Below are 23,867 nucleotides of genomic sequence, written 5' to 3' on the forward strand. Positions count from 1 at the left end.
AGCCTGTAGATCGATGGCCTAACCATGACGCCACCAAGGCTGGTCACATTGTCACGGATGCTATTTCTAAACTAAAAACCGTATAACCTTTTTAGAAAGTTCTTTTAGACGGTCTGCCTTGTCCTGTAAGAACTTCTTTCTCAATTCCTGAGCCTTGGCCTGCTTCTCTTCATGTCGTCTCCGTGATTCTGTTGGTGATCTTTAAAACACAAAACAAAGCAATGCAAGAAAAAGCCACACTGGTGAAATAATTATTTTATTTTATTTTAGTGTGGAAATTATACACTTAAAATTCTGTAATTAAATATGTGTTCTTAATAGAAACAATTATTTTTCTTAATAATTTGAGGCAACTATTTACAATGTATTGATATTTAATTACAAACATCCCGCCGGTATACGATTTACTTTATTCTGAATGGACGAATTCAGTAAAATCTTAATGTTATCCTTCGATAAACCAATGAAAATTACATCATTATGTCATTATGTTAAACATGTCATGGAAAGGACGTTAGACTTAATATATGTATTTTAACTAAATAAGTTGTAAATTACTTGACATTTTTTGTGAACTTATCAATGTATAACAGTCACAAATTTTATATAAAATTATTTCACTATACTAAGTGATTTTACACAATTTGTGACTGTTGTACATTGTTAAATTCACAAATTACAAATAATTCTTATATATAAAGAATAATTAGTTAATGATGTAGGATATCTGCTTTATCCTGTGAAGGTAAGAATGGGAAATTTTCCCCTTTCGGCCTGAACAGGATAAAGCTGATATCCTAAGTCATTAATTAGTTATTATCTTTATCCTGCGGACCATAAAATTATGTGGAAAAGCTATCATTTCTGTTATTTTAGCCATGTTGTACAACGACCTAGAGGTCAAATGGGCGATTTTGTAATGTATCTATGCGTGTGACATCACAAGTCATATCCTGCTACTATGGATATGACTTTGCTTTATCCGTCATAATATTCTGTAAATGGAAATGGTCGTAAAACCCGATCTTCAAAAAATATGTTTATAACGTCATATATTACAAATGCACAGCACTTACTTTGTTTACTAGTATTGTTATGGCAGATGTTTGTAACTTACAACTACAGGTCAGCAAAGCTGTAGTTTATTTGGAGGCCATACATAATATCAACATTTCCATGTGTATAATGGCAGGAGAGCTTATTGCCAGGGTATGTTTTTAAAATGAAAACAAATGCTGACATAACTCTTACAAAATCAATATTTTTTATGGACACTTTTGGTAGTGGGTGTTACCAAAAAGAAAAAGTAAAGTACCAATAGTGAATGGTCCCTTGATTAAATCCTAGTTAATGTTAATCACCTCTTTCTCGATGGAGACGAGAGTTTCTCATGCATGTGAAAGCCATGGCCAGGAGTACGTGCCTCTGCTTCTTCCACTTGTTCTCCCCAAGACTTTTTAGCACTGTCCTTCTCTGAAAATAGTTATCAATATCAATCATCATTCAAAAGAACCACCAGGGTAAAACTGCAAAAGCTTTGGCATTACATAGATGAACATCTTTATATTGTTTTTCTTTTTTCCTTATCTTACAAATCAGAATGCTATGCATATTTTTAAGTCACACATTACATACTCCTTGATATCTCTGACATTATTTTGAATATAATGACTGCATTCATTCCCAATATTTGGTAACCATTAAGATAATAAAACAATCAATAAATGTTTTTATAAGTAAGTCAATGATTCATTAAATAATGTAGATTTGATTTTCCCTAGTTTCAAAACAGTCATGTTAAAAAATAGTCAAACATTTTCATCTTTTAAGATGAAAATGAAAACTATTTTAAGTAGTACAGACAGCAAAAGCATTGCTTTATAAAGACTGATATATAATATAGAGAGAACAGCACAAGTGAAACTAAAAATATAACATACCATCATACTGAGCCACCAGAGTATCCCAATCAAGAACCTGATTATCAGACGTCTCCAACGAGCTGGTAGTATTCTGCAAATAAACATGACACAACTTTCATTCACAGATGCTTGATGAATCAGCATACAAGTTGGCAAAGCCTATCATATGACATTTTCTGAAGTAGAAGTGGCGGCATACTATATATCAGACTCTGAAAATTGAGAGAATTGTTTACCTTGAATTCAAGATTTACATAACCCATTAAATTGAGGGCATCATATACATCATTGTAACAGGTTGCACAAAGTGAAGTGGGTTACCTGTAAATGTTTTTAATATAACCCATACATGGTGTATACCAACATGCAGTTATCGGAGGCCTGTATAGACGGTTTTAGATAAAGTTTATGTGCTATGCAAAATGTATGAATGAAATTGTGAAATGCTATATAATAGAGTAGTCAACATATTTTATCAATTTGTTTATAACAAAGCAATTATGATCATTCATTTATTATTAGAATTCAAATGTGACAAAAACTAACAAAAGAGCTGCCCACGTTCTTTTTTAATGTGTTATATACAATATTTCAAGGGCTGTCAATCCGAACTGGTTACATTCACTCTGTTAAAAGGATTAGAGCTTCTTTTATTGGGGGGGGGGGGGGGGGGGGGGAGGGGAGAGTCATGTATGTAATTGATAATGTAATCTGAGTGATACAAAGCTATGTAATTTTGTTTTTCTTCTTAAATGTCTTTCTTTTTTTATAATTTTTTCAGAATTTCTTGAATACTGAAACTTGTTTTTCTGAAGACTATGTGTAGTTATAGAAATTTAATGTGTACAATTGCAATTTTTTGTGTACAAAACAAATTTTATATGTATGCATACATATAGTATTAACCATCATACAATTATGCATATCCACAAATGTCGCAATTGTGGGGTGCTATCATTTTGTTGATACAGTTGTAAATGCATCTAAAAATACAATTTAATATTATAAAAGCATGGGGCTCTATAGGAGACAAAGTAAGTTGTTTTTGTTTGTTTGTTTTAACGTACTTTGAACTGTTCTGTGTTTGTGCTGCCTCCAAAATTGTCATACGTGATAAATGTATAACTGGGGGTTAATTTGCTGAGGTTTGGCACACAAGAATTAAATTTCCCCGAGTGACAAATGGAAATGTCAGTACGACAATACTTGCAATGCACCTATTCATCCCCAAGAGACGATCGCACAATGCCGACTGGTATGTTGCTTGCTTTGCACCATCAACGACTATACGCAATTGTAATTTGGAACCGCATACCAGTCTACACCATCGGAAGTATAGGCAATGCAAATACAAGAATATGTACACGGACCAAATTAAAAAGACCCAATTAATTTTGTGTATATATATTTAATTTAGCGTATTTCTATTCATCCATGTGTACAAAATACGCACAAATAGTACACATAAGCAGGTCTGGTTTGCACATCACCAGTTCTGTTGTGAGCCCTTGGAAGGTTTGACAGTATCATTTAATATGAAGTGCACGCTACTTACTGCCAGTTCACTGTCATCACCGTCAGCCCCTGGAAGGTTTGACAGTATCATTTAATATGAAGTGCACGCTACTTACTGCCAGTTCACCGTCATCACCGTCAGCCCCTGGAAGGTTTGACAGTATCATTTAATATGAAGCACACGCTACTTACTGCCAGTTCACTGTCATCACCGTCAGCCCCTGGAAGGTTTGACAGTATCATTTAATATGAAGCACACGCTACTTACTGCCAGTTCACCGTCATCACCGTCAGCCCTTGGAAGGTTTGACAGTATCATTTAATATGAAGAGCACGCTACTTACTGCCAGTTCACTGTCATCACCGTCAGCTCTTGGAAGGTTTGACAGTATCATTTAATATGAAGAGCATGCTACTTACTGCCAGTTCACTGTCATCACTTGGAAGGTTTGACAGTATCATTTAATATGAAGCGCACGCTACTTACTGCCAGTTCACCGTCATCACCGTCATCCCTTGGAAGGTTTGACAGTATCATTTAATATGAAGAGTACGCTACTTACTGCCAGTTCACCGTCATCCCTTGGAAGGTTTGACAGTATCATTTAATATGAAGAGCATGCTACTTACTGCCAGTTCACTGTCATCACCGTCAGCTCTTGGAAGGTTTGACAGTATCATTTAATATGAAGAGCACGCTACTTACTGCCAGTTCACCGTCATCCCTTGGAAGGTTTGACAGTATCATTTAATATGAAGAGCACGCTACTTACTGCCAGTTCACTGTCATCACCGTCAGCTCTTGGAAGGTTTGACAGTATCATTTAATATGAAGAGCATGCTACTTACTGCCAGTTCACTGTCATCACTTGGAAGGTTTGACAGTATCATTTAATATGAAGTGCACGCTACTTACTGCCAGTTCACTGTCATCATCGTCAGCCCTTGGAAGGTTTGACAGCATCATTTAATATGAAGCGCATGCTACTTACTGCCAGTTCACCGTCATCCCTTGGAAAGTCTGAAAGCACCATTTAATATGAAGCACACGCTACTTACTGCCAGTTCACGGTCATTTAATATGAAGCACACACTACTTACTGCCAGTTCACCGTCATTTAATATGAAGCACACACTACTTACTGCCAGTTCATGGTTATTTAATATGAAGCACACACTACTTACTGCCAGTTCACTGTCATTTAATATGAAGCACACGCTACTTACTGCCAGTTCACTGTCATTTAATATTAAGCACACACTACTTACTGCCAGTTCACTGTCATCACCGTCAGGTTCTATGTCAATCTCCAGGCTTTCTTCCTTAGCCATCTCTTTGAGGTAAGACTCTTCCACTTTAATAGCCGACTGAATGGCTCGTTCCTGTTCTTGTTCAAGTTGATATGACAAACTATCTTCTTCATCCAACATTGATGCCAGTTCCTGCAAGTTTATAATTTAATGTTACACATTTCCACCATATGAAATCTCAACTACAACTAATATGTGTTTACATGTGTGTGTTTTAATTTTAAACAGACATTGCTATGAGCATTGATTCAAGTCTTATCACTATTTTTTGACAAAGACAACTAAGTCACCACTAATCTATCTTGGTATGGCAACGACCTAATTTGAATATGATCTATAATCCATGTAACTGCAACCATGTACAAAACAAAGACACATCACAAGAAGGATACAAAAGTTGATGATGTATTTTTAATACTTAAAATATCAAAAATATATTCAGGATTGAGGCGTAAAATTAAATGGTAGGATTCTTGATAGGATCATGGTCCTCACTAACAAAGGTAACTCTAAAAGAATAATGTAATGATGTATGTGGTAACATGAATATTTTTCGTAAAGAGGGGCTGAACAGGCAACAAAAAACAAATACGTATAGGGTGCAAAATAAATCTATAGTTATATTTCTATTGCAGATAGTGTCGACACAATGACAGATAAAAAAGATGAACCAAGGGTTAGATGCTTAGATCTGCCTCATTAAAAAAACAATTGTTCATAAAAACATTAGTAAAAAAATATATCTTTAAATTAATAATCAGCATGTGGAATTCCTGCCAGTCATGGTTTTTTGGCATGTTATTTCGAACACTGAATTAAACTGTAGACCATAAGTCACTTCAACATTTTGAGCATCCTGATCCATCAGGCTTATGCAGAGAGAACAGTAAAATCTATTAAAGGAAATTACAAGCTATCCTAGTTGCTGACAGAAGAAAAATTAAAAAGCACCATTCTAAAAATATAATATTAAACTGGGAATTTTGTATTATTGTCATATACAATTGTAGGGTTGTTTTTTCTGTGGGTGTTTTCACTAGCCATCTGGCTTGACTGAAGTAATTAATTGATGGCCAGTCTTAAATATGCTGGTCTTGGGTCACTTCCGATTTAAGAAAGGCACAATATAGCCTTCATAAAAAGGTTGGTGGTAAGGAAAACTATATCCATAATATGAGCCAACAAAAACAGGCTTTACATACAGTTTATGTCACAGTGAAAATAACATCTTTAAACTAATGGTAGACAAAACATTTGAGTTTTGAGTGTGAAATATCATGGCAGCAAATGCAGTGAAGACAATGCTACTGCTTAACTAGTTACAAAAACCGTACAAAGAAAACCATAAACAAATTACAGCTGGGTCTGGGGATGTTATGAATGTTAATAAACTAAATAAATAAATAAAATTACATTGTCAACAAGAGCACTATCCTCATGCCCCTCATCGGAACTAAACGACTTTTCTACACACTTGTCCGTAATGGTCTCTGCCACTAGTTTATTCTTCTCTGGCTTACTGCTTGCTAGTTTATCCTTGTCCGGCTTACTGCTTGCTAGTTTATCTTTGTCTGGCTTACTGCTTGCTAGTTTATCCTTGTCCAGCTTACTGCATGCTAGTTTATCCTTGTCCGGCTTACTGCATGCTAGTTTATCTGTGTCCGGCTTACAAGGAGAATGGTTTACAAGATGTCCGTCACCAATCTTACTGCCGTTCTCAGAAATGTTTTTTTTCTCACTCTCCTTACTTCCTGTCCACTCCTTCAGACTATCAGTCATGTTTATGAACTTCTCTGACACAGACTTAGTTGCAGTGTTTTGCACAGACATCGCACTGTCATCTGTGGCATCGGGGACAGATTTCGATCTCTGGAGATTCTTCTTCTGACCCTCGTTACATTTAGAAAGGTTTTCCAGAGACTTCTGTGACGAGGGGTTCCGTGATCGCATGCGCCCACCTCGGTGCACGGTCTCCCACCCATCATCATCTTCACCTGAAACAAAATAACATTCTTTGGTCATAAATGAACACTTTATGAAAATTAACACTTATATGAATTTCTTATCTCCTTTCACGTGTTAAAAGCACATTCAGAACATCGTGTAAACTTAAACACCCAATATTATTATTATCTCGCCCCTTTTCCACTGCATCCTCAGGTTGGGGGGGGGGGGGGGGGGGGGGGGGAGAGAGAGGGGCAGGATTTAGCATAGTCAGTTGAGCACTCACCTGAGGTGCTTGTGTCGCAGGATCAAACCACCTCAGTGAATCCATTCCAACTGACTGGGGTTTTTCTCATTCCAACTAATGCACCACAACTGGTCAAAGGCCGTGGTATGTGCTTTCCTGTCTGTGGAAAAGTGCATATAAAAGATCCCTTTCTGCATTAGGAAAATGTAGCAGGTTTCCTCTGTTGACCATGAGCCAGAATTACCAAATGTTTGACATCCAATAGCCGATGAACAAAATAAACATCTTCTTCCTAAGGTTGACTAGTCACTTTTTGCATCCTTGTTATGGCTTCGGTAAGAGATGTTATATTTATTGTGAATGAAGCCAAAACAAGGGTGCAAAGAACGACTGTCATCAACCTTAATAAATATGTCAATCGACTTAAGTGTATGAAATACATTTCTCTAAGAATAGTAATTTTGCTAATTTAGTTTAAGCCAACTGAAACTAACATTTTGCTAAGAATTTTTTTTTTCTACCAAATTCATGACATATTACTGAACAGTTAAAAAACAAGCAAGTTTGTTATTAAAGTATTAGTTACCTTCATCAGACAGTGTCTGAAGATGTTGAACTGGCTGTGGGGGTGGCCGGAGGGTAGGAACGCCACGCACCTTGTCTGCCCAGCTGCCTACTTGAGGTGATCTGCAGGTATACAAGATACAGATAATTTACTTCATAAAATCATGTACATACATTCAAAGTTTAAACTTTTGTTAAAACATTGAAGTATGAGGGATAGAATTCAGCCCAGTTGGTAGAGGACTGGCTTGAGGTGTATGGGTTGTAAGATGAAACACCTCGGGAGACTCATGAAGTTGTCACAATGCCCCACAACTGATACTGTAAAACGGGTATTATTCGCGAATGTGTCATTTTCGCGTTTTTTAGCGTTTTTTAATTTAGGCGCGAAAATTACTTACGCAAATAATAAAAATCATTAGAACAAAAAAAAAACAGTTTAGCAATTTTGGCATGCTGTTCTGCATCATAGTCTATATTCACCATGTTTTTGTTTACAATTTGTAGAAGTGTTTAACTTATCAATGGCACCATTGGCGGCCTGTGTCGACTGAACTTCTTCGATCGTTAAACACACTGAAGGGTCAGGTAACCCAACAGTTTCAGGTTTGTCCGTGCTTTTTTTAACCACTGCAAAATTGAACCTGCCATAACACTGTTTTTGTGAAGAATGATAAATGTAGTTGATTTTTGGAACAGATATTTTTACTGGTATTGTTAAGCTGTGAATAAACATTTAGAAATTAGTATAATGAGCCATTTTTAATTGGCCAATCAAAATAAGAGACACAAATGGAACGTCATCGACAAGTGACAAAAACAAGAGGTAAGAACGTTTTTAACAACCGGTGTTTAAACATTAAAACAAGATTACTAGTACAAGTGTTTGTCTTTATTTCATACTTTCTGGAGAGTTGATTGAACCACATCCTGGATTAATTTCATTAATTGTACACACAGTGTGGTCGCCGCTGGACATGTGCTGCAGCACTTAGAGGAGTCGCTCAGAAAGGGATAATATTACGTATACCTCTGTTGACCACTCTAGTGTCGATTTAATGTTACGTACCAAAGTATAGTTTTGTATGTGTTAGTAATTTAAAAAACAAACAAAAAACTAAAACTATGACACCGCAAAAATTAAAAACTGCGAACTGGCTGCATTTCTGATATCGTGAAACTTTACTGCTGCGAATAATACCCGTTTTACAGTATATCAAAGGCTCCATATTCTGTCTGTGGGAAAATGCATATATAAAGTTTCTTGCTGCTGAGATTCTTCTGAAGGCTATGTGTTTGAATTATCAAGCTAAAAGTTAAAAGTTTGTTTTGTTTAATGACACCACTAGAGCACAATGATTTATTAATCATCTCCTGTTGAATATTAAACATTTGGTAATTTTGACAGTCTTAGTGAGGAACCTCACTATAATATTTTTCCATTAGTAGCATGGGATCTTTTATATGCACCAGCCCAAAGACAGGATAGCACATACCACAGCCTTGGTCGTGGTGCACTGTCTGAATCGAGAAATAGCTACATTATCAAGAGTTTGACATCCTATAGCCGATGATAAAATCATCAAATGAATGTTCTCTAGTAGTATCGTTCAATGAAACATATTTTAAAACAGACTTGACTGTGCATTTGCAGAATATTTTTTATCTCACATGTGTAGACACAAGTGAAAGGTTTGTAACAGCTTACTTGGCAGAACTCTGTGTCATTGTGTTGAAGGAAAGAGCTCGCTGGGCTGGACTTGGGGAGCACCGGCCATGTCCAGAACCAGGGGTTGAGGCGTTCTTTCCAGGAGACATCTTCCTCACTTCCCAGGCTATCGATACAGGTCTGCCAAAAACAAACAAATAATCTATTTTATATCACTGTCCACGATTCTTTTTCTTCTTTTATCCTTTCAAGGGGGTGGGGTTTCAATGATTGTCAATAATAATATTCCTACAGTTAACTTAACCTTCTGACTACTGGATTAATTTTTGACAAAAAACGTTTACTCATATATTTTTTTGATAAATAAATAAAATAAAGTATATATTCGAATAGGTAAGTATTGTTTTTGTGGTTTTTTAAACATTTTATTATATTATAGATCAGTTAATGTTGATTAAAATAAAATCGAAAAAGTTGTGTTTACCTACAGGCATTCATATTTTTAAACATATGGGTAATAAATATTTTAATGATTTTTTAAATCATATTTTACCTCTCACCATCCTTTGCTGCATCTTCATAAGCCTTGAGTAAATTAAGGCGTTCAATCAGGGACCGGAAATCCTTCGTACTCTGCTCCAACATCATTATCACCTCCTAAATAACAAATGTTGCACTCAGTTATTTCATTTTAACTAGCAAATATAAAGGAATATTTGTTTGATGATACCTCAGTCTATTTTAACCCTTTGAACCCTAATTTTTGTTTTTAATTTTCTCTTGGAAATAGTGGAAGTTAAACACTGCTCAATGATGTATAACTGTCAATAAAACCTGTAGTGTCCCTAGTCCACTGATATTGCTGATTATTTTCACTAATACCACTTCCCCTGCCTTGCCCTTGCCCACCACCATGCCAACGAACATGCACACTACCAAAATCACCTGTGCCAGAATCTTTAGTTACTGCTTTGGATTCAAGGTCATTTTCGTAATTGTTAACAGCCGACATTCACATCATCAATTTTATTATCACTTTAAGTTTCAAAGTCGCTTTCAGTGTCGTATGTGTCATTATCGAGCTCACCTTCATTGTCTGACATTATTAACTTTAGCACTTCTTCGGTGCTGACACACCCACGGTTCATATTTGTGGAAAAATACACTTAAAAATGCAAAAAAAACTTTACATTCACATAGGCAGACAACTTCTACTAATACCTATGCTGTAAAATGAATTCTGATTGGTCGAAAATAACACTGAACTTCTCGGGTTCATGGGGTTAAAACTACAGTCATGTCTATTTCAACACTTGGTTAACAGAGAAAAACCTGCTGTTGTTACAGCAAAAACAAACAAGGATACCAGTGAGGTACATGATACGCCCATCAGGAGTTTGATGGAAAACCATAGATATTAATGAATATGTTACAGGTATGATTCAATTCTAATTATGTAGTCTGGTCCCATTTCTCAGAAAGATGCTTATTTATCGATGTGCGAGCATTTTTTTAGGATTATATATATCCCACATACTTTTCTAACCTAATTTGGGTATGCTGAATCCGAAAAATTATGTTGGCCATCTCAAAAATGATGCTTTGAGGGTCAAAATGACCAAAACAAATTGACTATCTACGGAAATAGGATTGTATCAAAAATACATTGTAGCCAAGTATAATAATACACCAAAACACGTACCACAGCGTAACAAACACCAGTGTAGTTGCTAAAACTTCAATTAAATTATTAACATAATGTATTCTGAGAAAGGGCATTTGTCTTTTCTATTATAATAATGTACGTGAGACTTTTAGTACCAAAGATTAGAGCAACGAAAACGGCCAGTCTGCTCCGAAATTTCAAAGATGGAGGACACCTGCGAAATTTGAGAAATAAAATAAAAATAATTGTATAGAAATAGTTGGTATTGAGTTAATATTATTAATATAAACCGTATCTTTATTATATTAGAACATATTTTAAGCGAAGAATGCAGATAACTCGTCTCCGTTTGAGAAAAATTCTGTGTTTTCGTAGGGTGTGTTGAACAAGTGCTTGGGCCGTTCAGTGCGGCTGTTTTGGCTTTTGCGTTGTAAACTGTTCAACAGGTAAATGTTAAAGTAGCAAGATAATTCTGTTTTAAATTCATCAAACAATAATCTTATAGTAGAGCTTTATTAAAATATATTTGTTGTTTTTCTTGGTGTGTAACCTTTTAGGATGTGAGGGTGAAGAATAGGTGGGGTTAAGTTAGTTGCTACAGTCCTTTTTTTTTCTTTTTTTTTTAATTATCCACTATTGACATTGTGTACACTTTTCTTTCGATTAATATTATTTTTAATCTGAGTATGGAGTCCAGCAACAGTCTGAAACGACGTCACCAGGACAGCTCAGATATGTGTATTATTTGTCAAGAGACTAAAGCTGATGTCCTTGAAAGAAAAAAAGTTCAAAGTATTGATACTCTCAAAGAGCATGCTCGAATCAGAAAGAGTTTCAGAGATGTATCAAATTATGATGCAATAGATCGAATTGAGAAGCTCGAACCAGGAGTTAGTATTATGTGCCACAGAAAATGCTACTCTCTATTCACACACCCGAAATATATACGAACACTAGAATAAAAGTTTAAAACAGAAACCGAGCATTTGAGAAGCAATGTTCCTGTTTCAACATCACCTGCATCATCACTTCCATCAGCGCCAGAATGCACTGTAGGGCCATCACCATACTCTTCGAGGAAATCGACGAAGCTTGTCAACTGGGATTTATGTATGTTTTGCTAACAGAGTACCATGGGTAAACTATTTAACGTCGCAACATTTCAAGTTAGTGATAGGATTTTACATGATGCTAAATTTGACAACAAAATGCGTGTGCGACTATCAAGTGTAAATGATCTGATTGCAATTGAAGAAAAATACCATAAAAAATGTATAAACACATTTCAGTATGGAGCACAAAAATGCAAATCAGAAAGAAAAAGTACTGATCTTGCGATATTTCTGACCCGAGAACTGCAGTATGCAGCAACACAATTACAAATCCTGCAACTATCTGATGTATGACATCGGTACACTATACTCGTGGAAGAAACATCTTCTGTAATACCATCTTCATACTTGTCTAGAAAATCGTCATTCAAAGAAACCTTACAGAATAAACTTCATTATCACTTTCAGTTTGTCAGTCCTCTACACAGAGAAAATCCTGAAAGGGAGGTGCTTCTTGTTCCACATGCTTGTGTTCATAACATAATTGGTGATGTTCATCATGAAAGGAAATATGATCAAGACGAAGAGCTAACGATGCCAAAATATGAACCAATGGACAGTAATTTCATTTCCTTGGTACATGTAGCTCTCAAAATGCGAAAAGATTTGCTTTCAAAGAAAGGACATGCAGGCCTCAATATCAGCGAAGATGATGCGATACACTGTGCACCAGAGTCTTTATATGTTTCTGAACTTGCTGTATGGAAGTCAGTAACTACTAAATGTAGATGCTGAATGTGATTATGTTGAACCTGTGTGTGATAAACAATCCAAAATACTAAGCATTGCTCAGGACATTGTTTACGGTGTGAGTGATGGTAAAAATTGGACACCGAAACACATTGGGCTTGCTTGTACTTTGCACCAAGTAACCAGATCAAAACAGTTAGTAAATCTGTTTCACAGTGCTGGACACACATTGAGTTACAAGGACACATTGAAACTTGACACAGCACTGGTAGAAAAAAAACACTAGAATCGATGGATCCAATGATTGGATACTTTGCGCCAGCTAATCTATCCAAAAATACTTTTACACACTTCACAGCAGATAACATTGACATCAGTGATTCTATTCTAGATGGGTTGAACACGTTCCATGCCACACAAGTAGCTGCATGGCAGCGAGGACAAGATCACTGTTTGAAATTGGATGAAATCTCCGTTTACTGGGAGAGAAACTTTTAAAGTTCCAGACTTAATGGATAAAATAGTACCTGCTGGTATCATCGAAGGCAAAACAACACCCATTTTTCCAAACATTGTAGACGAAAATGTGTTTCTGTCTACTGAATCTGAAACAGATTCCGCAAGACATGCTAGAGCCACTGATCTGGCTTTTCACTTCAGTCGATGTGACAAAGATTGCCCGCCATCTTGGTCAGCTTTCAATCAGTCAATCAGTACAGCTGATCCCGAATTAACTAACGTCGGGTATATGCCCATTATTCAAGCTCCAGCTCATGATATTGATACATTGAACACTGTTGTGCAGAGGTGTATGCATATGTCTGAGAAGTTACAACAAAAATATACAGTCATTACTGTTGATCAGGCACTATACTTCAAACTTATGGATTTGAAATGGGCAGTACCTGAATACAAAGAGAACCTAATACCAGGAACGGGAGGGTTACACATCGCAATGAACTATTTGAAAGTTATTGGTGATCACATGAAAGGGTTGGGTTTACATGAAATATGGGTAGAATCTGATCTGCTTGGTCCTATAGCCGCTGATCAAGTATTGACAGGGAAAAACTACAGTAGAGGAATGAGAGCTCATAAATTAACATCTCAAGCTCTCAGGAGTTTTATCTTTCCGCAGTTAATGCATTTCATACAAGAGAAATACATTAAGCTTTACCAAACATTGATGGAAATAAAACATGATGACAATCATATGAATGCCCTTATTTCCACATTGCAGAATGATGCTTTCAGGGGTTACTTCAACGAGTTTGAGGTTAACCAGAATGCAAATTTCACATTTTGGTTGACATATCTTGATATGGTTTCAATACTTCTCATGTTTACAAGAGCAGAAAGGGATCTGTATCTGTATGCATTTCGGTGCATGTTGCCATGGTTTCATAGATACGATCACATCAACTACACCAGATGGGGTACTGTCTATCTTGCCGATGCTCATCAATTACCGCAGGAGATCCTTGAAGAATTCAAACGGGGTAATTTTGTTGTCAAAAGGTCCAAAGCAAAATTCAATCAAGTCGACCCAGACCAAAGCCAAAAATGGCTGAATGCAACAGGGAAGAAAGGTGGAGGCATCATTGGCATAACAAGAACTAACACTGCCCTGTGTAGATGGTCGTTATCTTACAACTTGCGATCGCACATTAGCCTTCTGACCAGGATTATGTACAATGTTAACCCAGATGATATTTTGACACACAAAGAAGTTACAAAAAGTCGACAGTGCATGGATTACAAATCGGAAACATCAATTGTCAAAGTTATGAAAAGGTATGAAGTGATGGGTCCAAACTCTCGGACAGATGTCTTGGTCAATCCTGTCACAAAGGATATAACAACTTGGACAGGATCAGTTGCAGCAATTTGTCAAAGACAGGCTACAAACAATTAATGAGAAAGTTCCAAAAGTTCCACTGCGTGAAAGTTTGAAGAAAAACAATCCTCCTACATTTGCTTCCCTGTAGTGCATCGAAAAACCAACAAAGTCTATAGTTGAAAAGAGCAAAATACTTCAGGCTGACAGAAACATACTAGTTTGATTGGTTACAGCCTACAAAGCGGGGCGGGAAGTGAACATTTCTTCCTGTACCAATGGCCATTTTCGAAACAAATGGGAGCATTAAAGCAGGAAACAAAGCAGTTTTGACTGATGAAGTGATAAAAGGCATGGACGTGGGTGTGCCTGTGAAATTACTTGGCAAGTCTGCTTTAATTGTAGATGGTCAGGCATTGGTGCAAAGTCTGAAAACTAAGGATATCAAAACATTTGGGGAATATGCCAACATGTTTGTTTCTGTTATTTTGCAAAAAGCACTCCGTTATGAAAGGGTAGATGTTGTTTTTGATCGTTACAGACCTCTGTCCATCAAATCAACTACAAGAACTAAACGCACGAAGACGCATCGTCCTGTAAGGAGAAGAATTGAAAACAGAGAAGTACCATTGCTACAGAACTTTTTTTAGCTTTAACAGAAAACAAATCTGATTTAGCAAACTTCCTCTCAGAAGAGTTGATCAGACTTTCACCCAAGGACAAAACAGTTGTAGTTGGCGGTGGTTTCACCGATGAAGATAAAGTGGTGACAAATAACAACGATTTGGATGTAGACCAATTAAAGGCTCAACATGAGGAAGCCGATACCCGAATAGTGCTTCACGCAATACACTGTTCGAAGACATCCAACTGCAATACTATTGTGATATCGGCAAGAGACACAGATGTCCTGTCGCTTCTGCTTTTTTCATTTGCCAAACATCAAAGCTATAATCTGGATGATTGCTGGAACAGGACAAAAGCCAAAGAATATTCTGGTAAACACAGTATTGCAAACAAACCTCACATCACCAGAATGTCGTCACAATTTGCTTGCTTTTCATGCTCTGACAGGAAGTGATACCACTTCATATTTCTATGGGATTTCAAAGAAATCTGCATTCAAAGTGTTTAAAGAGAATGCTGAGAGATTACTGAAGACACACAGAAAAATGCTGAGCAATTCATTTGTGAACTGTATGATCAGACTGTTGACACCGTTGACAAAGCACGAACAGTTCTGTTTGGGAAATTGAAAGGCCCTGAACATATGCCACCCACAAGTGATGCCTGTGTGTTTCATTTAACTACCAGGCAATTGTATGGATGCAAGCTCACAAGCCCATTCCAGATCTCCCAACACCTTTATCAATGGGATGGACTCTTGTGGATGACCAACTTAAGCCTGTTCTAATGAAAAATTATCCAATTCCTCAAGCTTGTCTTGAGATGATTTCCTGTCAATGTCACACAGGATGCAGAACATTGAAATGTAAGAAAGCACGATTGCCGTGTACAGAACTCTGCAGATGTGACAAAAGTATCATTTCAAGTTGCACGAATGCTCGCCAATAAAAATAAAATGCCGATAGATTTGCCCTTTACTTAGCATTCCAAAGCTGTCTGATTTTTCTTCCTGTTTCAGTTTTTCTTTGCATGTATTATTTGGTCACTGGTGATATATATAGAATGATTCCTCTCATCGTGTTTGCTATAATAAATTCAATGTAAAGTTGTTTTATTCATACCCATACAGACAATGTTTTGACAAATTAAATGTCTTTGATATTAACACTTATAAATCGGCGGCCATCTTGGTTTATCATCTCGCATACACAACTATTTTGTTCAGTTTATTTGAGTAGTATATGTTAACACTGGCTGGTGTTTATAACACTAAATAATGCCGTTAATAACACGTTGATGCCAAATTTTATAATTTTTAGAGACTATTTGGCGGCCATTTTGTTTTTGGCCATTTTGACCCATTAAACGTAATTTGTCAGAAGGCCAACATACTTTTTTGGATTCAGCACCCCCAAAGTATGCTAAAAATCTATGCTGGCCCAAATCCTAAATAAATGCTCGCACCTTCCGCATTTTGGGGAAATGGGACCTGACTAATGTGAAATTTTTGCAATGGGATGGATGAACAGTTTGTTTTGGACCAACCACATCCCAAGTTGTTCCTACATGTGAGGTTTGATGGTCCTATATGCATCTGTATGTAAAATATGATCTGGACAAGGCTTTACTGTTATGTGCAGTAGACACCATGAAAAGTAGGTCACAGTGACCTAGTAATAGTATGCGACACACCACCATCTCAAGTTATTTCTACATGTGAGGTTTGATAGATCTGTATGTAAAATAGGGTACAGACAATGATTTACTGTTATGTGCAGTAGACTGATAAGTAGATCACAGTGACCTAGTAATAGTATGCGACACACCGCCATCTCAAGTTATTCCTACATGTCAGGTTTGATGGATCTGTATGCAAGATAGGGTCCAGACAATGATTTACTGTTATGTGCAGTAGACTGATAAGTAGATCACAGTGACCAAGTAATAGTATGCGACACACCGCCATCTCAAGTTATTCCTACATGTGAGGTTTGATGGATCTGTATGCAAGATAGGGTCTAGACAATGATTTACTGTCATGTGCAGTAGACTGATAAGTAGATCACAGTGACCTAGTAATAGTACGCGACATACCACCATCCCAAGTTGTTCCTACATGTGAGGTTTGATGGTCCATGTGCATCTGTCTGCAAGATATGGTCCTAACAAGAAAACATTAACAGACGAACGGACAGACAACGCCATACCATAAAACAGCCCATCATAGACGGCGTATAAAAATACATTAATACTCTCTGATGTCAGTGTACTGAACGAACCCAACTGCTACTTTAGGGAAAGATAAAATAAAACCAAAACTGAACACCATTCTTTGAAAGAAATGACTGTTGTATGAATTCATGTAAGTATTAACCGGCTTCGGTGGCGTCGTGGTTAGGCCATCGGTCTACAGGCTGGTAGGTTATGAGTTCGGATCCCAGTCGAGGTATGGGATTTTTAATCCATATACCGACTCCAAACCCTGAGTGAGTGCTCCGCAAGGCTCAATGGGTAGTTGTAAAACTGGTTCAACAAAGGCCATGGTTTGTGCTATCCTGCCTGTGGGAAGCACAAATAAAAGATCCCTTGCTGCCTGTCATAAAAAGATTAGCCTATATGGCGACAGCGGGTTTCCTCTAAAAAAAACCAGTGTCAGAATGACCATATGTTTGACGTCCAATAGCCGATGATAAGATAAAAAATCAATGTGCTCTAGTAGCGTCGTTAAATAAAACAAACTTTACTTTTTTTTCATGTAAGTATTACAACAAATCACTAGTAAATAAAATGTCAAATAAAACATAACTTGCTGAATTGAAGAGAAGAACATAATAAGAGATTGCTATACAATTGTAAAACAGTAGATGTGACTAAGTTTTCAAATGATCACCAACTGTAGTTTATCCAAAAAACCTACAAAAAAAACTAAAACAATTCCATGGGTACACACAAAAAAATCTTACCTTGCATTCCACTTCACTCTCATCATTTTCACATGTTTCATAAATGGCGTCAACTGCTCTCTGTAAGTTGTCAAACAGAAACTTCCAGTACCGAGCTCTCGAGTCAGGCTTTTTCACATCGGACTTCGGGGATTTCGGAGCTAATTTGGCGTCAATGGGCGACCGCTTTCCTTGGGCATAACTATCTGATGAAATAGAGTTTGGTCGACTCTTGCGGGCACGCCTTGTTGCTGGTCGTCCTTTATCATAAATAAAGAATATGGTGAGAATTATTCATGTTAAATATAGACTAATAAGTAATCAACCACTGCAACTAAGAAAGAAAATGTCCACAGCAAAACAAAACATGCCATTGAAAAAAAAACTGAATATAGTCCAAAGCAAAAAAGTGCTTTAGAGAAATAAAAATTACTCAGCATTGCCGATTGTCGCAGACAATCGCAGGGGTTCAGTAATGGACATACACGTACAATGCTGGCAATTACTCAGCATTGCCGACTGTCGCAGACAATCGCAGGGGTTCAGTAATGGACATACACGTACAATGCTGGCAATTACTCAACATTGCCGACTGTCGCAGACAATCGCAGGGGTTCAGTAATGGACATACACGTACAATGCTGGCAATTACTCAGCATTGCCGACTGTCGCAGACAATCGCAGGGGTTCAGTAATGGACATACACGTACAATGCTGGCAATTACTCAGCATTGCCGACTGTCGCAGACAATCGCAGGGGTTCAGTAATGGACATACACGTACAATGCTGGCAATTACTCAGCATTGCCGACTGTCGCAGACAATCGCAGGGGTTCAGTAATGGACATACACGTACAATGCTGGCAATTACTCAGCATTGCCGACTGTCGCAGACAATCGCAGGGGTTCAGTAATGGACATACACGTACAGTGCTGGCAATTACTCAGCATTGCCGACTGTCGCAGACAATCGCAGGGGTTCAGTAATGGACATACACGTACAATGCTGGCAATTACTCAGCATTGCCGACTGTCGCAGGGGTTCAGTAATGGACATACACGTACAATGCTGGCAATTACTCAGCATTGCCAACTGTCGCAGACAATCGCAGGGGTTCAGTAATGGACATACACGTACAATGCTGGCAATTACACAGCATTGCCGATTGTCGCAGACAATCACAGGGGTTCAGTAATGGACATACACGTACAATGCTGGCAATTACTCAGCATTGCCGACTGTCGCAGGGGTTCAGTAATGGACATACACGTACAATGCTGGCAATTACTCAGCATTGCCGACTGTCGCAGGGGTTCAGTAATGGACATACACGTACAATGCTGGCAATTACTCAGCATTGCCGACTGTCGCAGGGGTTCAGTAATGGACATACACGTACAATGCTGGCAATTACTCAGCATTGCCAACTGTCGCAGACAATCGCAGGGGTTCAGTAATGGACATACACGTACAATGCTGGCAATTACTCAGCATTGCCGATTGTCGCAGACAATCGCAGGGGTTCAGTAATGGACATACAGGTACAATGCTGGCAATTAAGAAAATGTGCAAAAGAGGAGTTTAATTTGTTAGTATTAAAATAAATAATTAACTAAGAAAAGTGACAGAATTACAATGGCAAATGTTTTAAAGCAAAATTTTATTGAATAATTAAATCTATTTGCAGCATTAAAATGTGTTGGAATGCATTTAGTTTTACGTGCAAGTTGAAAATGTTTGATGGAATGCCAAAGTATTTTCAAACACTTGAATCCAATATTCTGACAAAGTTAAAACAGAAGCTGATTGGGTTACACTCACACACCTATAAGTTTAAGCCAGTGTTCCATGACTGGTATATCAGGCTATATATTTGTGGGATGTGCACATAAAATATTCCTTGCTACAACTGGAAAAATTTAGCGAGTTTCTTCCCTAAGAAGTACCAAATGTTTGACATGCAATAGCTGATGATCATTAAATCAATGTGCTCTGGTGATGCTGTTAAACAAAACAAACTTAATTTTAAACTATGGCTCTTTGATGTCAACAATGTAACATATGGTTAGAGAGAAAGGAAACAAGCCACACAGGCTACTCTTAATTACCAACAAGGTCAAGGATCTTTTCTCTGCACTGTTCCATAGGCAGAATAGTACATAACATGATCATGACCATTAATGTGGCAGTCATAAGAAACTAGTTGGAATGGCAAAAAAACACCGAGGGTGATCAATCCTGGGACTAATTGCACTTCAAACAAACAATTTACTAATATTAAGCTACATCCTGCCTCCACTCATATCAACAATGGAAGCAGATTTTAGTGTTTGAAAGTAACAACAGATTTTCAAAACATGCATGAATTTCTGGTACAGGAATGAAATAAGGTAAAAAAAAATTATCTGCACATCATTTTAGACAAATTTGATGTAAAAATGTAATCACCTGTTCTTTCTTGTCGAGTTTCAAGTGGAACGCTGTACTTTACAAGATTTCTTGCTGTTCGCCCTTCTTCTTGTACTATTTTCCTGACACTGTCAACTATGTTCATTTTCTGATTATAAGTCTGTGGGGGGAAAATACAACTAATTAAATAGAAAGAAGATGGGTATAGTTTTTACAATTACTAAGTGAAAGGCTGTCAGACACAAATTGTGAATTCATTTATTTATTTCAATTTATGTTGTCTATTATATCCAGTTGCAGTTGAAACTTTAACCTCACGCTAACTGTGAATTGGGTAAATAGTGCACTTATATTCTAGTAGGAGTGGGTAATATTACCAGTTTACCCAGTTACTGCAATAGACAAGTCCTAATACAATATATCAGGTATACTTTTTGAGAACCAATTCACACAATATTCTGGGGAGTTTCCGTCAGTCTGATCAGAAATGTTTCTGAATCAATTTCAATGCATAATTTTTTTGTTTTTATTTGTGACCAGTAAAACATGCTCAAATATTTGTATGTATTCCTGCAATATGTGTTCCAGCTGTAAAAGTTATTTCCATGGTTGGAGACATATTATTTCAGAGGGTTAGCCTAAAGTCCAAAAATGTTGACACATTCAACAATTAGTTTCAATTGTCTTATTTTATTGTTTATACAACACAGAGTTTTATTTCTTAAATTTGACTTGATGCCCATGGCTTTGACTTTGGGAATTTTAGCGTTGTTTTATAAAATATTGGGAAGGTTCAGTTTCATTTCAAAAACATCTCATTAAGCTAACTTAAAATGTAAAACAGTAATACTATACATGTACTTGTATTTATTCTATTTAATATATTTTTAATTTGCATTATGAAACATTATAGTGGAGGGTAGTTGTGTTTTTCAAGTGCATCGCTTTCAAAATCAATCTTTATATAACAATAAAAAAGGGAATTACATGTATTTACATTCAGATTGGGAATGTTTTACTCCAAAATTGGGAATAAGAAAAACTGACACAGCCTTTGGAGAATGGTGGGGTATGCTGTCAATTGTCAGGAGTCTGGAAACAGCTGAGAAAATCCTGCTACAACATTATTTTGTTGTACTTCAATAAAACTAATGAAATAAACGATACCTCATCACATAATACAATACAAATATCGGAGTAAACAAAACATAGTGTTGATCAAATAAGAAACCCAGCTCGTAATTATTCAGAATAAAAGGTTGTTCACAGTCCCAAATGCCCCACTCAGAATGCCTTGGCAGACATAAATAATATACTTGATTGGCAAATCATATTCGATATTCTGCACCATTTGCATTTAGAGCAACAACAAAAAAAAGGTTCCTTATATTGTTATTTGCTTTTAAAACAAAATGGTTGCCAGTTTTACCACAAACGTGAAAGCTAGTTTACCTTTGATTTTGGCAAGTAATGATTATGGTAATGTAATACAACGAAAACCTGTTGGACGATTAATCTAACTTTAAAACTTAATATTTTAAACAGGTGCATTTGCAAGAATTTTAGCAGGGTGGGGTCTAGACTATGGAAAGTGAAGTTTATAGGAATGGTCGACTTATGCTCTACTGGAAAATATATTGGAAAAGAATATATATACATATTGAAAAAAGAAAATAGGGTCCCATGGCTGATGAAATTAGGAAAATTATTGTGATGTTAGTTATAATTGACATTTTATTCAGGCCACTGAAGTTAAGAACCTGTAGTATTATTTGAAGAATATAAATAATTAGATTCCTGTAGTGTTAATACATTGTTATTAATTAAATAATAAAACAAAACAAAATGCACCTGTTTTTATTGTTTTTTATTTAATATAATGAAGACACCCGTTCTTAAATTTCTTTGATTCAACTCCCATGGTTCACCATGTGACTGCCAAATTAGCCTATTATTATACAAAGTGGCTACAAATTAACCACATTTTAATTGTGGAAATACTTTATACATGTGAAAATTGGCTAAACTAAAATTAGTTCCATTGTGAGTCCTGAATTGCACATCACTGTTTAAAAAAGTTATGCTTATTGAAATTTTCAGTTTGTACATATATTTGTTCACACATACTAGTTTAAAGTTTTAACTTATTAAATGGTTGTTAATAACATTTTACAATACCATAATGGCAATTACAGGTACTTGTGTTTCAGTGTTCAATGACATGTCAAACCCCCATATACATGTACATTAAAAAGAAAATGATCCAGACAAAAAATGTACATTAATGTTTGTTTTGTTTAACAACACCACTAGAGAACATTGATTTATTAATCATCAGCTACTGGATGTCAAACATTTGGTAATTTTTGGCACATAACATGGCCTTTGATATATACCAGTCGTGGTGCATTGGCTACAGTGAGAAATGGCCTACCAACGGGAATCAATCCTAGTCCAACTGTGCATCAAGCGAGCACTTACCACTGGGCTACGTCAATGTGGTTAGTTTAAAGGAAATTTTATTAGCCAAAGGGGCAACACATAGCCCAATGGTAAAGCGCCCACTTGATCCGTGGTCGGTCTGGGACTGATCCCCTTGACGGACCTATTGGGCTATTTCTGATTTCAGCCAGTGCACCATGACTGGTATATCAAACTTCAAAGGTATATCCTGTCTCAGAGATACAAATAAGTGATTTGTTTTACTCACGGGCAAGAACAATGTTTTTGATTGCTCAAAATGAAACTGTCTTGAACATTTTCACTTGTCCACTGGACCACCTGACGTATATTTTGCTTGTCCGAGCAGATTTTCACATGTCGGGACAAACGGACAAGTGCTTATTTCGAACCCTGTGTCTATGGGATAGTGCATATATAAAAGATTGCTTGCTACTAATAGAAAAATGTTACGGGTTTTCTTTCTAAGACTATATATGTCAAGATTTCCAAACGTGTGACATCCAATAGCTGATGATAATAAATCAATGTGCTCTAGTGGTGTTATTAAACAAAACAAAATTTAACTTTATTAGTCAGACTAAATGTAGCCACTTTGTATTTATACATTAGCAACACTGTCTAATCTGGCAATGTACAGAGTGCCACTGTAGATGTCCAGCGGCCTAAATCACAAAGGTCTCTTAGGTTCTGTTAGACAATAAAGCATCCTCTTTGCAAGTCTTTTAGCATTGCACTGCGAGATTGCAATATTGCGAGAGTTTAGTGAATTAGGCCCCCGTTATTTTAATAACATATCTGAAGTACATCTCTGTTATATTTTACGTTGTTAGCAACAATTATACTGTTTACTAATTACAGAAAATTTGTAGAGGTATTCAGAGACAATATGGTTTTATTACTTATTAATGTTAATGGAGATGTCCAAATCAAATTTTTATTCATACTTTA

General features: G+C 36.6%; 1 protein-coding gene across 1 annotated transcript in view; it reads right to left on the minus strand.

Moving 5' to 3' along the window:
- Positions 1 to 23,867, minus strand: part of LOC121383184 (S phase cyclin A-associated protein in the endoplasmic reticulum-like) — a 134,819-nt gene that overhangs the window by 110,077 nt on the left and 875 nt on the right. Inside the window, exons 2-11 of the mRNA XM_041513037.1 lie at positions 20,496 to 20,616; positions 18,068 to 18,306; positions 9,726 to 9,829; positions 9,212 to 9,352; positions 7,526 to 7,626; positions 6,162 to 6,742; positions 4,707 to 4,880; positions 1,941 to 2,013; positions 1,362 to 1,473; positions 88 to 199 (exon numbers count right to left, since the gene is read on the minus strand). Of these exons, the coding sequence (XP_041368971.1) occupies positions 88 to 199; positions 1,362 to 1,473; positions 1,941 to 2,013; positions 4,707 to 4,880; positions 6,162 to 6,742; positions 7,526 to 7,626; positions 9,212 to 9,352; positions 9,726 to 9,829; positions 18,068 to 18,306; positions 20,496 to 20,616 (1,758 nt within the window). The remainder of the gene's footprint in view (positions 1 to 87; positions 200 to 1,361; positions 1,474 to 1,940; positions 2,014 to 4,706; positions 4,881 to 6,161; positions 6,743 to 7,525; positions 7,627 to 9,211; positions 9,353 to 9,725; positions 9,830 to 18,067; positions 18,307 to 20,495; positions 20,617 to 23,867) is intronic.

Source organism: Gigantopelta aegis, chromosome 2, assembly GCF_016097555.1.
Source record: "Gigantopelta aegis isolate Gae_Host chromosome 2, Gae_host_genome, whole genome shotgun sequence".
Taxonomy (NCBI): Eukaryota; Metazoa; Mollusca; class Gastropoda; order Neomphalida; family Peltospiridae; genus Gigantopelta; species Gigantopelta aegis.